The 17,147-nt window shown below is 42.4% G+C and overlaps 1 protein-coding gene across 1 annotated transcript in view; it reads left to right on the top strand.

Annotated features, from left to right (window-relative positions):
• The first annotated feature begins 941 nt into the window (after nucleotides 1-941).
• RGSL1 (regulator of G protein signaling like 1) overlaps nucleotides 942-17,147 on the top strand; it is an 83,415-nt gene continuing 67,209 nt past the window's right edge. Inside the window, exons 1-7 of the mRNA XM_049867937.1 lie at nucleotides 942-954; nucleotides 5,464-5,546; nucleotides 9,589-9,663; nucleotides 11,094-11,223; nucleotides 13,389-13,493; nucleotides 14,658-14,819; nucleotides 15,879-16,858. Coding sequence (XP_049723894.1) covers nucleotides 942-954; nucleotides 5,464-5,546; nucleotides 9,589-9,663; nucleotides 11,094-11,223; nucleotides 13,389-13,493; nucleotides 14,658-14,819; nucleotides 15,879-16,858 — 1,548 coding nt within the window. The remainder of the gene's footprint in view (nucleotides 955-5,463; nucleotides 5,547-9,588; nucleotides 9,664-11,093; nucleotides 11,224-13,388; nucleotides 13,494-14,657; nucleotides 14,820-15,878; nucleotides 16,859-17,147) is intronic.

Consider the following 17,147-nt stretch of genomic DNA (forward strand, 5'->3'; position numbering starts at 1 on the left):
TGACATAACAAGAACTCTTGAATTAAATAGGTCAGGATCAAACCTCAGTGTTGCCACTGACTATCTTTCAATGAACAGGGGATGATAATAATCTCTATTTTGCAAAGCTATAGGATTGAACGAGAACAAAGTACAAAATACCCAATCTAACTTCTACCTCATGGAAGGCATTCAGCTAATGTTTATTCTATCCCCCCTTAAAGCCAGGAGTCCTTAGGTGGACTAACAGTTAAGAGCTCAACTACTAGCCAAGCTGCCAGGTTGGCTGTTCAAACTTACCTGGAGGCTCCTTAGAAGACAGGCCTGGTGATCTGCTTCCAAAAGGCCACAGCCTTGAAAATCCTATAAGCGGCTCTACTCTGCACACTTGGAGTCACATGGCATCAGCTCGACAGCAAGCAACAATACCTTAAAGCTGATGAGTAATGAAGTAACCCACAGCCAACCAGAGTGAAATTATTTGGGAAGCATGAGAGGGCATAGGAAACAAAACTTGCATATTAGGTTGAATTTTCCAGCTTATTTGAGAAACAAGTCTTTAGACCCTTACTAAGCACCTTCTAAATTTCCAGAAGGATATTAGACCCAAGGGATACATTAGAAATAAACAGATCCCTGCCCCTCTTAAGCATACCCTCAAGTTAACTGAGAACTGAAGCTCAGGACCTTAGACAAAATTGTAAAGAACCTGTCAGTGCACACAAAATAGTATGGACTAAAGGCCCAAGTATGGGAAGAGGCTGGTAAGCTCAAGGGAATCCAGGAGATGAGGAAAGTTAAAGACGCATCTTCAGATTGAGGGCTATACCAGTGCTAAGTAGGCCACTGCCTGATAGAATCTGGAACCTCTTAGAGGAGGTATCACTGTGATTCACTGGGGTTCTGTTGGGGGGTGGTTCTCTGCTCCTAACTAATCACAGTGGTAGGAAATGCATGGCAACATGAGCAACACTGGTAAGTCTCTGCAAGAATGGTATCTTCAAGGCTGTGAGCCCTCCAAATAAGGCAAACCACTCCCCTTCCCAATCGCTAATAGGACTGAGCCATTCAGGGACATCATATGTGGCTTTAAGTTATTTATGTCCTTCGTTTTCCTTCTCTCTCTTGTTCTTGCCCCTCCTCCTACCTTCTGCTTCCAGATATTTGGGGGTAGGACACAACTCCATTGATGAGACAGATAAGGCAAGAGCAGCCACCTTACCTCCTCCAGGGAGACGGTCAGCATGAAGTTTGGAATTAGCCAATAATTTGTTCTCAAGTGAATATTCTTATTGCGTGGAATGGGTGCTGAAATCCTTCTCAGACTATTAGAAAATTTGAAGGCAGAACAGGTGAGAAGGAAAAAAACAAGAGTAATGAAATGGTAGGATGGAAAAACGAAGGATGTGGAGAGCCTTGCTCCCGTACCACATTAGGACTGTCTTGTCAATGATGAGCCCTATCATAGGCAAACCACTTGTCGCCAAAAGTGTGTGTGGCTATGGAAAATAGAATCAATTGGGAAACTTCTGTCATCCCACTTTCTTGCACTCAGTCTAAAAAATATGTAATCATTCAGTAAATCCATGTGAGAGTGTATGATTGACCACCAAAAAAAAAAAAAATTAAATATAGTCTCTTGAAAGACAATCATTAATTGAAAGAACAATTCAGCACTTTACAGAACTTAGACATTGTGCCTAGGGAAAGGAAGATGAAAAGAGAAAGTCCCTCCTCTCACAGAGGTCAGTCTAGAAAAGAAAACAAATATATCAATGGATAAGAACAATATGATTTTTAAGGTAATAATGGAAGATGTACATGACGGTGGACCAATTCTATCATCATGAGGTGGTTCACTAAGATTACATGTAAGTTGGCTTTTTAAAAAAATTTTTAATAGTATTTTATTGTTTTCCGTGAAGGTTTACACAGCACTTTAGGTTCCCATTCACCAATTTCTACACAAGTTGTTCAGTGACATTGGTTAGATCCTTCACAATGTATGAGCATTCTCAGTATTTCTGTTCTGGTTGTTTCATTTCCATTAATCTAGTTTTCCTGCCCCCCTTACATTCTCATCTTTGTTTTAAAGTAATTGTTGACTCTTTGGTCTCACATAGGTGATTTTTTAAAAAAGACACAGTCCTTACAAATGTTATTCATTATATTTTGAGCCAATTTTTTATTTAGCTACAAGGTGGCCTCGAGTTAGTTTCAGTTCAAGGTTTGAAGATATCTCAGGGCAATAGGCTCAGAGAGTCCATTAGTCTCAACCACCTCAGTAGGTCTGTTTTGTTTGTTTGTTTGTTGTTTTTCTAGATATTTGAGGTTCTATTCCACATTTTTCTCCCATTCTCTCAGGGTCCATCTATTGTGGCCCTGATTAGAACTGTTGATAGCTGTCATGGATTGAATTGTGTCCCCCCAAAATATGTGTCAACTTGGTTAGGCCATGATTCCCAGTATTGTGTGGTTGTCTTCCATTTTGTGATTGTAATTTTATGTTAAAGAGGATGAGGCTGGGATTGTAAAACAAACCTTTACTAAGGTTACATCCCTGATTCAATGTAAAGGGAGTTACCCTGGAGTGTGGCCTGCACCACCTTCTATCTTACAAGAGATGAAAGGAAAGGGAAGCCAGCAGAGAGGGGTACCTCATACCGCCAAGAAAGCAGTGCCAGGGGCAGAGCATGTCCTTTGGAACCCGGGTTCCTGTGAGGAGAAGCTCCTAGTTGAGAGGAAGCTTGATGACAAAGACCTTCCTCCAGAGCCAACAGAGAGAGAAAGCCTTACCCTGGAGATGACCCCCTGAATTTGGACTTCCAGCCTACTAGACTGTCAGAAAATAAATTTCTCTTTGTTAAAGCAATCCACTTGTGGTATTTCTGTTATAACAGCACTAGATAACTAAGACAGTAGTGGTAGCCAGGAACCATCTGTTTCTTCTAGTCTCATGGTATTTGAGGCAGTGGTTCATGTAGACTATTTATCCTGTAGACTAGTTTCTTCTTTGAGTCTTTGGTTTCCTTCTTTCTCTTTTGTTCTGGATGAATAGAGACCAATAGTTGCATCTTAAATGGCTGCTGTAAGTCAGTTCTTATTGGAAGACAGTAATTTGTGAAACAGACTGGAGTTGAAGAGGACATTTCAGGCAATGAGAATGTGGGAACAAAGACATAGAGGTTTGAGGTGTGAAGGCGTATCATGTACAGAAAATAACAATGTTTTGGTTTGGCTAATAAACTGGAGGCAGCTTGAGGTGAAGAGGTAGGAGATGAGGCCGGGAGATAACCCAAAATCTAGATGGGGTGAGGCCTCACATACAGCACTAAGAAATTTGGACTTTCCTTGTATGACAATGAGGTGACTTTGAAGGGCTGTAACAATAATAGCATCAACAGATTATGGTACTGCTGTGTGGACGATGCTGGAAAGGGAAGAGAATGAGGATGAGGAGACAATTTAAGAAACTGATGCAATAGTCCAGGTGAGAGAGGATAAAAGCAAAACAGCTACCATCAAGGTGCCTCCAACTCATGGCGATCCTATGCATGTCAGAGTAGAACTGTGCTCCATAAAGTTCTTAATGGCTGACTTTTCAGAAGTAGATCACCAGTCCTTTCTTCCAAAGTACTTCTGGGTGGACTTGAACCTTCAACTCTTTGGCTAGCAGCCAAACGCATTAACTGTTTATACCGCACAGGGACTCTGGCAGAGGATAGAGGCCTGAAATAAGAGTGACTTTATGGTTGAAGAGGAGAGGGATAGATTCCAGAGATATGTAAATGAAGAAACCACATCGCATGGTCTTCCACCGCATGTCGGGAGAGAGAGTGGTAGAAGGAGAGATAAGAATCAAAGATGATTCTCAGGTTTTTGGTTTTAACAATTGGATGGGTGGTGTTTGCATTAACTGAGATGAGGAATATATGAAAAAGAGCAGGTTGTGAGGCAGATGATAAAATCACTGTTGGACACGTTGAGATTAAAGTGTTTACGGGTTGTCTCTGTAGAGGTGTCCCATAGCTCATAGGATATTTAGAACTGAAGCCAAGGAGACAAGTCTGAAAATACAGATTTTGGAATCATCCATGTGCCATAGATTAAATAAATCAGGAAATGCTCATAAAAAGAAGAGCAGAAGCAGAGGGCTGAGGAAGGGGGCAGAAAAAACACACAGGGAAATTTATAACACTAGACAGCAAGAAAAAAGATATCTGGGTAACAGAGGACAAGAACACCAGCTCTGTTACTCACAATAGCGTTTGATTGGGATTCTATTTCTACTTCTATTAATCACTCCAGTGTCAACAGGAAAAGTGAGGGAGGGGATCGTGTAGCTATTTTTATGTTACTGTAACTGCTTTTTTTTTTTTATAACTGCACTCTAGTGATTGTGAGGGGCACTTACTGTTCTCACCAGATACTTAACTAGACTGAGAGATGATCCTAATGTATATTATTTAGGTTTCTCATTTTATAGTCTTTACTTATAAACTGAATATGGTGGAGGAATGCTGGGTCATTGATAGAACAATTAGCTTGTCATTCACTGTTGAGCATTGTGCTGTAAACAGCATAGGCAGTGGATGAGAGTGAACTTACAGAGAGGGGTCTCCTAGTTCCCCTGTGGCCTCTATTCTTGACTTTATGATATTCAGCAATTATCTTTTTGGATAAACTTGGGCTGCATGATGATCAAACCTGAGAGAAATAGTGAATATGTTATATGACCAAATTAATATTCAGAAAAGCTCTTGTCAGGCTGTAATATTGGGTTCAAATGAACAAGTTTTAGACTAGAATAAATATGAATTCCTGCCCTTGATTTCTGAAAAGTGACTGTCTAAATGAAGGATGGTGGAGTTAACAGTGTAATGTGAAGGCCCCCATTTCAGGCAACTGATATAACATGTCATACAGGCAAAAAACAGTTTTAGTGTGTTCTGGCTTGGAAGCATTTGGAATGCTTTAGATGTGGGTGCCGTTCTAACCAACAAGAGAGGAACTGGAATGGAAATGAGGCCATGTGAGCAACAGTTGAAGAATTGCATAGTGACTAGCAGAGAGGAGTTGGAGGTAAGCAGAAGAAGGTTATGATGTTCTTATAAATATTCAAAGCACTGTCCCATTTAAGAGAAGTTAGATATATTCTGTGCAACTTCAGAGGCAAGATTGCTACAAATGGAAAGAAGGTAAAGAAAGGAGCTTCACAGTAAGAAAAACCTACCTTTTCATCTCTTCATAAATGAGATGGGCAACCTTGTGAGGAGGGGTTGATCTCCCATGCGTGGAAGTTTTTAAGCAGAGTGACATTGTGGAGGAGAGTCCTGGAGAGGGAAAGAAATGGAGCTAGATGACCCTAAAAGCCAGCCTCATGCTGCGAATGGCTATGTGAGATGATCTACTCAATCTCTTCATTTTTTTCATCCTGATAGCAATCTTCGTTCATGAGGTTTTTATTTTTTTCTCCCCATATAGAGATAATCGGTTCTACAAATCTTATAATTCTGCTAGAGGATGAAATCTTTGCAGATTTTTTCAACACGTTTCTTTCTCTCCCGGTAAGTATTCTCAGACTTGAATCCAAATGTTCCATCAATAGCTGAATATCAAATCTCATGGAGTTCAGTGCCTTTTTTTTCAACTAAATTTGTTATCAAGTTAGAACCATTTCAATCAATTTGGGCAAATAAATATGACCCAGATTCTCTTTTAAAGTGTCCACAAGCTTCCCATCATTGACATAATCAGATCCCGAATCTTCTGCCTCCTTGATTGCCTTTATCTGTCCAAAGGTATTTCTCATCACACCTTCTGCTGGTACCCAGTGCTCTAGCAATGGTACCTGGACCCTCGCTGAGCATACCTGGCATTTGCCTACCTCTGCACTTCTCCTCGGGCTGTTTTCTCTGCCCTGAATGCTTTCCTTGTAGTTCCACCTACCAAAGTCTTACCTTTCTTCACATCTCTGCTTAAATCCTATTCTCCTTAAGGAGTTCCTAGGTTCTCCCAATCAGAACTGATTTCTCTCTGCCTTCTTGCCCCATGGCACTTTGCATCCCTCTTGTGGAATGTGTGTGTGTGTGTGTGTGTGTATAATGTCTTCCCCATTCAACTGTGAAATTGTAAATTCCTGCAGGACAGGGACTGTGGATTATTTATTTTGCTCTACTCCCCTCAGCAGGTATCTGACACATAGCAATTGCTGACTAGAACCAAACCTATATATGTTCTCAGTCTATGCAACTAAAACAAACCTCAAACATCAAACTATTCTTAAAGTCAGACCTAGACTATTCCTTTATCTTTTCAGGTTTAATTCTTTGGTTACCTTTTAGTTGGTGCCTTATAAATTGTGGCTCATCTCAGAGCCCATTCCTTCCTGGGTGTGCTACTTGTAAAAAGATAAAATTTTAGACAAATGGGGAAAAACACTCGGCTGCTTGCCTTTGATTCCTATATTGGTGTCAAATGATGCATCAACTCACAAACATCGGGCACTGACTTTGTGCAAAGCACTGTGCCTAGTGGTAGGGATGCAGGTAGTAATGATATTATCCTTGTCTTCAAGGAATTCCCAGTCTAATGTAAGAGAGTGGTATTTATGTTTTTTTTATAAAAAGGGTGACACAGTAGAAGTCTCCAGGAGGCAGTAGGAATCCAAGTACACAGATGGAAGAGACCACACCTAATTGGAAGCACCAGGAAAGGCTTCATTAACCAGGGCACTTGACCCAAGTCTTAAAAGAAGAGTAAATGTTTGATAATTGGCTAGGGATGAAAAGGGGGAAGGAATGATGGGTAAAGTAGGAGTAAGTAGGAGGAAACATCTGGGGGTTAGGTAGCAAAAAAAAAAGCAGAGGGCTTCCAGTCAGACAGAGCAGAGTAACTAAAGGCATCAGGGACTACCATCCTATGGCACATTGGTAGAAACTCTAGGTGACTCAGTCAACAGCTGAAGAAAAAGTTGTGAGAGGGAGACACAGCAAGGCATCAGGCTGCACAGCCAGGATGAACCAGGCCTTGGGGAGCAGTCAGGCCATGCTTAGGGTTTGGACATCACCCTGTAGGTGATAGAGAGCCACTGAAGAGTTGTAAGTAAAGGAATACCATGATCAGACTTTCATTTGCAAAAGTTTATTTCTGTAAAGCTCTGGCAAATGGGTTGGGGTTAAAGGGGGCCATACTAGAGGCAGGAAGGCAAGTTAGGAGACTGTTTCAATAGTCTAGGTGAGAAATGATGACGGGCTAAAGGGAAAAGGATGAGGAGAATGGGACAGATAGAAATTTTTTTTTAATTTACTCTTGTTTTTGTTGAGAATATGGACAGCAGGGTATACACAAAATCAACAATTTCTACATGTACAATTCAGTAAAGTTGATTACGTTCTTCATGTTGTGCAACCATTCTTGCCCTCCTTTTTCCAAATTGTTCCTCCACCATTAACGTAAACTCATATGCCCCCTAAGTTTCCTATCTAATCTTTTGTGGTTGCTGTTGTCAATTTGATCATATACATATCTTAAAAAAGCACAATGCTTAAGGCAGACATTCTTTACTAGCTAAGCTAAGCTAAGCTATGGCTTAAAGAAGACTTCAGGGGATACTTCTAGTTTAAGGTTTCAAGATTGCTTCAGGGCCATAGTTTCAGGGTCTCATCCAGCCTCAGTTGGCTCCAGAAAGTCTGGATTCCTTGAGAATCTTGAAATTCTGTTCTGCATTTTCCCTCTTTTGATTAGGATTCTTCTATAGAATCTTTGATCAAAACATTCTGTAATAGTAACTAGGCACCATTTTTAACAAAGTGAACTGTAAGATCTTGTCACTATTTGAAGGTGAAGGAGAGGCAGTGATAGAAAGGGAGGGCTAAAAGGTCAGACTTGGGTGCTTGGGTGAATGGTGGTGCCAGCCACCAAGATACAAAAGGAAGGAAGAGAGATTGCTCTGATTAATAGCAGTTCTTTTGGGTGATCTTTACTTATATTATGGCTTCTGCCACTGCCTTAACGAAAGGTTTTAGAAGTAACACTGAGACATTTTAGTTAGTCAATTCATCAACACAATTCAAATATTCTAGAAACACGGAAAGTGATGTGGGAGGTGGAATTCCAGCCAGAGTATAAGAGAGTCAGTGGTCTTTGGAGAGTTCCCTGGGTGGAACAAATTGTTTGCACTTGAGTACTAGCCTAAAGGATGGCCATTCGAATCCACCCAGCAGCGTCACGGAAGAAAGTCCTGACAATCTGCTTTCGTAAAGATTACAGGAAAGAATACTGTATGGAGCAGTTCTACCACATAACACATGGGGTCTCCATAAGTTGGAATCAATTCCATAGCAATGGGTTTGGTTTTTGAGAGAGAGTAGTATTTCACATTAAGTGCTGCTGTCAGTTCATAAACAGTAACCATTTAATTCCCACCATCACCCTGTGTGGTGACCATTACTCCCTTTTTACAGGTGAATCTCAGAAGTTAATGCCTTGCCTGAGATCACAGAGTGAATTGGGGTAGTCCTGGAGCTAACCAGACCTCCTGGCTCCAGGCCTGGTGTGCTCTCCACATCAACCCCGTGCTCCCTATGTTGCCACTTTCATGGAGTAAAACTGATTCCACACATCATCTTTCATAATCTCACCACTTTGCAGTCTTACCACATCCCCCTGAGTGGTCACTCAATAGACCAGAGGGGACATGCTGTGTCAAATACTGAGCAGGGAGGGACCACTTAGGATTGAGTTTCCTTTATCAGCTTCTATGTGTAAATATATACGCAGCACCCTCACCTTCTTTCCATACTTCACAGCCAGGACAAAGGAGAGAGAAAGTAGGGGACCACAGATGGATAAACATTTGGAGCTGTCAGTCTTGGGGAAACAGTCAGGCTGACAGACATGGATCTCACTCAGAAGATGGGGTTTCAGCCCTTCTAGCTTATCACCAATACTTCTGGAGCATTCTGAGGCATATCAGTGTCTACACTGAGACTGCTAAGCTTAGACACCTACAAACCTAGAAGCTCTTTCCCGTTAGTCTCAAAGCTGGTTGCCTAGGCCATGGTCCCTTCTCCATGACAAAAGAGGACAGCAGCTGGGAATTACCCATGAATTTTGTACGGTCTGGATGGCAAAGGGGTTAATTTTGGTAATGCCCCCATAACTTGAACTCCTAATTTTCATATCCCCAGTCCTCTCTATGTTCTCTAGTTCAGAAGTTTATGCAAATCCACATCTGTCGCTCATTAGAAAAAGGTCTTTTATTCTTGCTTTAATTCTGCAAGTCTATGGAGAAAGTAAATAAAACAATGCATAAAATTAATTTGCTCTGCAAACTTTCACCCAAAGCGCAATAAATAATAATAATAATGCGCAAAGCAAATGAGTTTTAGTATCATGGGCTTTGTCCTTTGCACACAGGCAAGGTAGCTTCCAGGTTGACAGAGGACAAAAAAGGGCAAGTTGATGCAGTGGAATATATTTAAGAATTCAGGTCCCTTAAAATATGGAAGCAATGGAATCTCTCTTACCCTGTGGCTACAAATGGACCGTGTCATATACATGAAGAAATCCCTGCTCCCTTGGCTGTTTCCTGGCTTTCTTTTGCAGGTCTTTGGTCAGATACCATTTTACATTGTCGAAAATTCACAGTGGAGTTTATGGCCAGAAATACCATATGACTTGGTGAGTAAGAGTCTTGAAAGGTGGAGGGCTTGGGAGAGGGAAAAAAAAAAAAAATTTTTTTTTTTTGAAAGAGGGAGCTAAAAGTTCAAATGTGGTTTGGGAGAGGGAAAGGAAGAGAGGGCTTCGTGGGTGATTCTGGAAGAAAACAGGTGAGTAGTACAAACAATGTCACTCCCAGGTGGACATTACTCCTTTTTTATGTTTTTGCCTCTTGGGCAAGCAATTTTTGGTGAATCCTTCCTTTTATATTCTAGTATATTGTTAGCAAAAGGGATTCATCTCTCAGATCCACTATAATTGCTGGGTAGTAGATGTTTGAAGCATTACATTGAGAAGAATTTTTGAGGCTACATCTAAGCTCAGCAAGAAGGAGTCTGGTAATTGCCTGGTAATGTCTGTCATGGGTATGGACTAGGAAGTAGCAGCCCATGTGCCACAGGTTTACCATTTGCCTTGTAAGGTATAGATCAAGATAATTTACTGCATTTACTAATGGCTACTCAACCATTATCCTCCAGAGTCTCTTCTTTTTCCAATATTTTTTTTCTCTTTATACCTTTTTCCTTTTCCTTGTCTATTGTCTTTCTCTTCTCCTTTTTTACCCTCTGTTTTCCTTTCCATTATGTAGACCTTACACCTACCAACGGCTTCCATATGCATTACTGGTGGCACATGGGACAGGAAAGATTGTTCTAGGCCCTGCTCACAGCTAACTTTGTTCTCCCACTCTGATTATTATCTTTGGTTTTCCTAAGTGACCCCTGAAACTTAAATTTTTTATTTTATTTTCTCCCTTCTCTGGTGGCCCAAGCCCTCAGGGGTCCATCTCATACTCTAAATGATGCAATTGTGAGCCTTTGTGTGTTTTTTTACACAGCATGCACTTTATATAGGTTATGGAGCCCTGGTAACACAGTGGTTAAGTGCTATGGCTGCTAACCAAAAGGTCAGCAGTTTGAATCCACCAGGCGCTCCTTGGAAACTCTATGGGGCAGCCCTACTCTGTCCTATAGGGTCACTATGAGTCAGAATCGACTTGATGGCAACGGGTTTGAGTTTGTGGTTTAGGGGCTTATGAGAAATGATGTTTGTCTACTAAGAAGGCTCAATAGAGTTTTTACCTGATAGCACAGACAAAAATCCCTTCTACTTCTCTGTCAACCAAGTTTTAGGTCACTTTAAGGAATGAGGAAGATTACTGATGAAAGACCAAGAGCTTAAACTCTTTCTTTTCCTACTAATCCATTTGGTAGCCTCCATCTGGAAGCCTCAACCCACGTCTCTACTCTTCTTAGATTTGATTTTTAATCACCACTCCCTCCCCTCCAGGCCATATACTGTGAGTATGAGGTTATTCATTGCCCTTTCCTAAATTGCATTTCTTAGTAGCTCCATTTCTCTTTTCCATTCCTCTTCTGTTTGGACTCTAGATTGCCAAGTACAAAGGATTATTGACCTGGTTGGAAAAATACAGGTTACCTTTCTTCTGTAAAACCAATTTATGTTTCCAGTACATTCTCTGTCAGGAACTTATCAGCTTCATTAAGTCCCCAGAAGGAGGTAAGCATGGGTGTGTATGGGGAGGTGGGGCAGAGTATGGGAATCCAGCTGTGTAACAATCCCTGTGCCTCTCAGTCCTATGTTAAGAACAAATACTGGCTGCCTTTGTAGTCTTAGACATGCTGGTAACCCAACCCATGTAAAGGAAACAGGTGAAAAAAAAAAGGCTGAAAAATGGGTTGTTGTTGTTAGTTGCAGTCGAATTGATTCCAAATCATAGCAACCACATGTGTACAGTGTAAAACTGCTCCATAGGATTTTTCAAGGCTATGATCTTTTGGAAGCAGAGCACCAGGCCTGTCTTCCAAGGTACCTCATGGTAGGTTCGAACTGCCAACCTTTTGACTATTAGTCGAGTGCTTAACTGTTTGCATCACCCAGAGACTCCAAAAAATGAATACTAACAACAAGTGCAGTCCCTAGGTGGTGCAAATGGTTAACATGCTCAAATGCTAACCAAAAGGTTGGAAGTCCAAGTCCCTCCAGAGGTGCCTCAGAAGAAAGTGTTGACAATCTACTTCCAAAAAAATCAGCTATTGAAAACCCTATAAAGCACAGTTCTACTCTGACATGCATGGGGCCACCAAAAGTCAGAATTAACTCAACGGCAACTGATTTTTAGAGCGATAAACAGGAGTCAAACAGGCTGGGCTCTTTGTTTCACTGCAGCCAGAAATGAGGGAGTTATTGGTGGTCACAGGACAGAGTAAATTTTTCTAAAATATAATCAGAAGTGAAAAAGTCTCACCACCTTCACTGCTACCATCCTGGTCTGAGCCACCATCATTTTTCACCCAAGTACTGGAATTGTCTCTTAATTAGTCTCTCTGCTTCTACTCCTGTTCCCTTGCTCACAGCAGCTGGAATGAGCCGTCTAAACCATAAGTCAGATGATGTCGCTCCTATGCTCAATCCCCCACCTAATGATTCCTGCCTCATTGTGAAACCCAGTACCCCTACAATGGTCTTCAAGGACCTAGAGACCAGGCCCCATTTCTTCTTTGACCTTGTCTCCTCCTACTCTGCCCTTTGCTCACTCCATCCAGACACATGATGGCCTCCTTACCGTTCCTCAAATGCGCAGGACACACTCCCACCACAGGACTTGGCACTGGTTGTTTCCTCTGTCTGGAATGCTCTTCATCTAGATATCCACATGGCTACCTCTCTAAACTCGTCAAATCTTTGTTCAAATTTCACCTTCTCAATAAAGTCTATCTTAATGACCCCATTTAATCCTGTCCACTCTTCCAAGCCCTGCCCCCAGCACTCCCAATTCCCTTTACTTGCTGTACTTTTTCTTCCTTTCTGTAGCACTTATAATCTTTAAATTTACTAGATTATTTACTTATTTATTGGGAAACCCTGATGGCATCGTGATTAAGAGCTACAGCTGCTAATCAAAAGGTTGGCAGTTCAAATCCACCAGATGTTCCTTGAAAGCTCTATGGGGGAGTTCTACTCTGTCCTATAAGGTCGCTATGAGTTGGAATCAACTCAATGGCAACAGATTGGTTTTGGTTTTTGGTACTTATTTATTATGCTTACTGTTTTTTTGTCTGTCTCTTTAGCTAGAATGTGAACTCCTTGAGGGCAAGGATTTTTGTTCTGTTTGCTGATGTATCCCAAGCACCTAGAACAGCACTTGGCTACTAATAGGCATATACTTGTGAGAGAATAAATGAATACAATTTCCATCCAGGGTTGAATTGGTAACCTGACTAACAGCTCTAGACAAAAGCAACCAAGTATGTTCCACCCCAGGCAAAGCTAAGATTCAGGAACCTCCATGGAGTAAAATGTTGTAACAAACCACTCAACTCCCTCCTTCCATATATGTATTGGAGAAACTGGGTTAAATGCATACAAAGGGCAAAAATGCCGTCTGATGGGGACTGTAGAAGGGAGAAGTCTTTGGTTGGAGGGTATTTGGGAGCTGTGGATTGTATGCACGCTTGTGGGCTCCTCACATGTCACCTGATGTCATGGCAGAAGGTCTGGTGCCTAGCCTCAAAAATAATACATAACCAGGACCCAACTCATCTAACTGGCCGCCATTCTTCCTACTCACACGGAATGAATGAGGGCTGGCTGTGTGCAAGTTTGAGAGACTGACTAGCAGAAGAGCTCATTCTCCATCTCTTACTGTGGACATTTCTTGGCAGCCAAGATGATGAGATGGAGAAAGGCAGACCAGTGGCTACTCCAGAAATGCATTGGCGGGGTCAGAGGGATGAGGCGCTTCTGTGCCTACCTCAAGGGCAGTGCAGGTGGGTTCTTGGAGTTATCCCTGGGGCCTTTACACTTTCTTAACAGTTTCCAGGGTGTCCCAGACCCTGATTGGCAGATAGGTGTGTCTTTAGTGACCACGGAGTCCCTGGGTGGTACAGATGGTTTGTGCGCTTAGCTGCTAACCTAAAAGTTTAGAGACTTGAGTCCACTCAGAGGTATCTCGGAAGAAAGGCTTGGCGGTCTACTTCCAAAAAATCAGCCACTGAAATCCCTTTGGAGAACTGTTCTCTGTGGTCACCATGAGTCAGAATCAACTCAACAGCAACTGGTTTTTATGGAGACTATAAAAAATGCTTAATAAAGCAGATTGGATAAAAGTCTTTGAAAGCTGAGCACCATATGTGGCAGGTACCTTGCTGGTAGCTGGGGATACAGAGATAAACAAGCGCTGCAAGTCCCTGGTTCATAAAGTTGCCACTCTCATATGGAGACAGACAAGGAGCAAGTAAACAAATCAGTCTCTGTTGCAAAAGTGCTGGAAGGCATTAGGGCAGCCATCTGCTGCTTGTTCTATTAAGTGTGTGGATAGAATATGGTTGCTGGGAGGCTAGCAGCCAGCACAGGCTGATGCTCCAGTTTAGCAAATTTAAGCTTCATCCGGGGGCAAGCCCTAGGTTAAGGGTGAAATCCTGGGTCTCCAGAAAGTAGGAGGAGAAGAACTAGACAGACCACGTCTGTAAGTCTGCCACTCAGAGTTGGCCACGCAAAGTTGAGAAATAGGGAATGCAGCCTTTGGAAACTTTAGACTCTAGCGCCTTTCCACAAGCTGCTCTGGGTCCATGATCTGGGAAATGTTTTCCTTCCCCTGATCTGCATTTTCTGGACAAAATTTAAATGTCTCATGAACAATTCTCAACGTCTTGCAGTTTTTCCTAAAGCGACAGTTCTTCTAACAACAACAAAAAAAAATCACAAAAGACCCCATCCATTAAGTCCCTGTCCCATTCTTTCCCGCCCATCCCCCCTCCTCCCACCCTGCATTAGGGCTTTTCTGAAGATGATGTTTTAACCCAAAGTGACTAATGGTGATGTTCGAGGCAGCAGAGCAGGCTGGTGTAGGGTATCAGCTGCTGCACCCAGATGCAACTACGAAAGGAGCATGATGGGGGTGCAGCTCTGAGCCTCCCCTGTCTGATCTATAGGTGAAGAGCTGGTGGATTTCTGGATCCTTGCTGAGAAGATCCTGAGCATAGATGAGATGAACCCGGAACTGAGAGACCACTACCTCTCCCTCCTGCTGGTGCTGAAGGCCACCCATCTGCAGGAGGGCTCCAAGGTGGTGACTCTATGCAACGTGAACATCAGTAAGAATTCTAAAGCAAACTTGAAGTGAAATCCTCGGAGGATGTAGCAAAACAGTCAAACCAGCAACTGATAACCTTCAGTCCCTTGCTTTGCAGACTTACCGCCCTCTCCTCTATGTAGCAGGGAAGCCAGTGAGAACCCTTAGCCGGGGAAGGTTTGAGAGAGAACAGCTGCACTTAGCCTGGTACTTGCCTTGTCCTGAGATATCATCAGTCAGTGCAGGCTGGCTGGAAGGAGTGAAGGGGAATTGGTGAGAGGGTAGCTGAACAGCTCCCATCATCTTCTGAGCCTGCATGGCTCTACCACATTTTTAAATTGAAATTTTCTAGGACAACCTATAGACCATGGGCCAAATGACGTTCATGTAGCCTGAGATCTAAAAATGGTTTTTACATTTTTAAAGGCTTTTTGTTTTGTTTTGTTTTTTTCCTTAAAAAATCTTCAGCAGAGACTGTACGTGGCTTGCAAAGCCTAAAATATTCACTGTCTCGTGCTTGACATAATAAAATTTTGAAAACCCTGACCCAGAACATTGGATTTATCAAGATTTAAAATTACTAAGTATGGAGGGATTTTTAACCCCAATACAAATGTGTTCCAGAAGATCTGCTGCTTTCCTCTGTTCATGTAGGTGATTGAGAACTGACAACATTAAGATCAGGACTAGTAAGAGTTCCTTCAAATTATTCAGTCCAAACCCCTCCTCCAGTCAGATCTGACCCTGAGGAACCCTATTCAGAGGTACACGACTTTCGTTCTTAAACATTTTTTCTTGTGCATTTTACTTTTCTTTATAATGACAGCCAATAGTCTAAAAAATAATTTCAGGAATCCCATAATATGGCTTATTTTTACGGGGAAGAAAGAAGGTAATCAGAGAAAGGGGCCACCGCGTACTGAGCAAACCGTAAAAAATGTGTCTATTACTTCCATATTCTAGAATTGTGTGAATAACTAATGAAATGCTATATACAAAAACATCCGGGGAAATTCAAAACCTCTCCAATATCATCACCGTCATTGAATCATTTTCACCCTTCTCTCTGTGTTCTTTTCAGAGTCCCTCCTAAACCTCTCCATCTGGCATCCAACCCAGTCAACCACCAGGAGAGAGATCCTGAGCCACATGCAGAAAGTGGCTCTCTTCAAACTCCAGAGCTACTCTCTCCCCAACTTTTATACCCATGCCAAAATGAACCTGGCCAAGGAGGAAGAGTGCCAGGGTTTGATGCAAGAATATGAGACTCGCCTTTGCAGTGTTTGCTACACCCATGAAGGCGGGCTACCTCTGAACATGAGCATCAAGAAGTGCCACTACCCCCCAAAATGGTACTCAAGCAGGAAAAGCAAGAGGAAAATGTGGCAGTCGGTAGACCATGGCTCCTGGTCTTTGGAAATGGAGCTGCCATCCATTCACTCTGAGCAAGACACCATCACCATGCCCCTACAGGAGCTCCTTTCTCGGGAGAAGGTAGTTACACAAATGCCTCCCCTGCACGTGGCCCATTCGAAGGAGAAAATGATTAGTTCCTTGGAAGAGAATATTTGCACCACGAAGTCCTGCACAAAGAAGAAAACCAAGAGTCACTTCCACATGGATGGCCTCTTTGAGACAAAGTTCTCAACCCACCTGAGGACGGTCACTCCCATTATCAATCACTACTCTCAGATGAAACTGAAAAAAGCAGTCAAGCAAAGGCTGTCCTTGGGGTACACCCACTGGGCCTTATGTGCTGACACCTATGCAGGAAGTCCCTTCCGGGACTACCTAAAGAAACAGAATTTGAGAATGGAGACCCAACTCCTGGACCTCTGGCAGGACTTGCACCATTTCCTCAGTGTCCTGATGAATAACAGGAAGAACGGGAATGCTGTCTTTCGGCACACGCTAGGCCACAGAATCTGTGAGCTCTACCTGAATGAGCAAATTGGTCCATGTGTACCACTCAAATCGCAAACCATTCAAGGCCTGAAGAAGCTGCTGCCTTTGGGAGATGTGAACCCCTGGATTCCCAGAGCTCAGAAAGAGATCTGCAAGGTAGGCCACGCTTCACAGAAATGGGTTAGTATCTTGTAGATAGGTCAGACTGACCAAAAATTCTGTCTGGTCACCTGCACTGGCTGAATTAACTATAGAATTACCCACATAGCCCTTCGTGAATCGAAGAGTTGATTGATCTCTTAGAAACAAGCTATGCAAATTCCCAAGAACCAACTGAAATTCCAAGTAGAATCAATTGGGGGAGGGGGAGGCAGTCAATATCCACTTTCTATTCCTTTTCCACTTCCCCCTTACATGGAAACCCCCAAAACTATGAACCTCAGAT

The sequence above is a fragment of the Elephas maximus genome, chromosome 24 (genome assembly GCF_024166365.1).
Source record: "Elephas maximus indicus isolate mEleMax1 chromosome 24, mEleMax1 primary haplotype, whole genome shotgun sequence".
NCBI classification, from domain to species: domain Eukaryota; kingdom Metazoa; phylum Chordata; class Mammalia; order Proboscidea; family Elephantidae; genus Elephas; species Elephas maximus.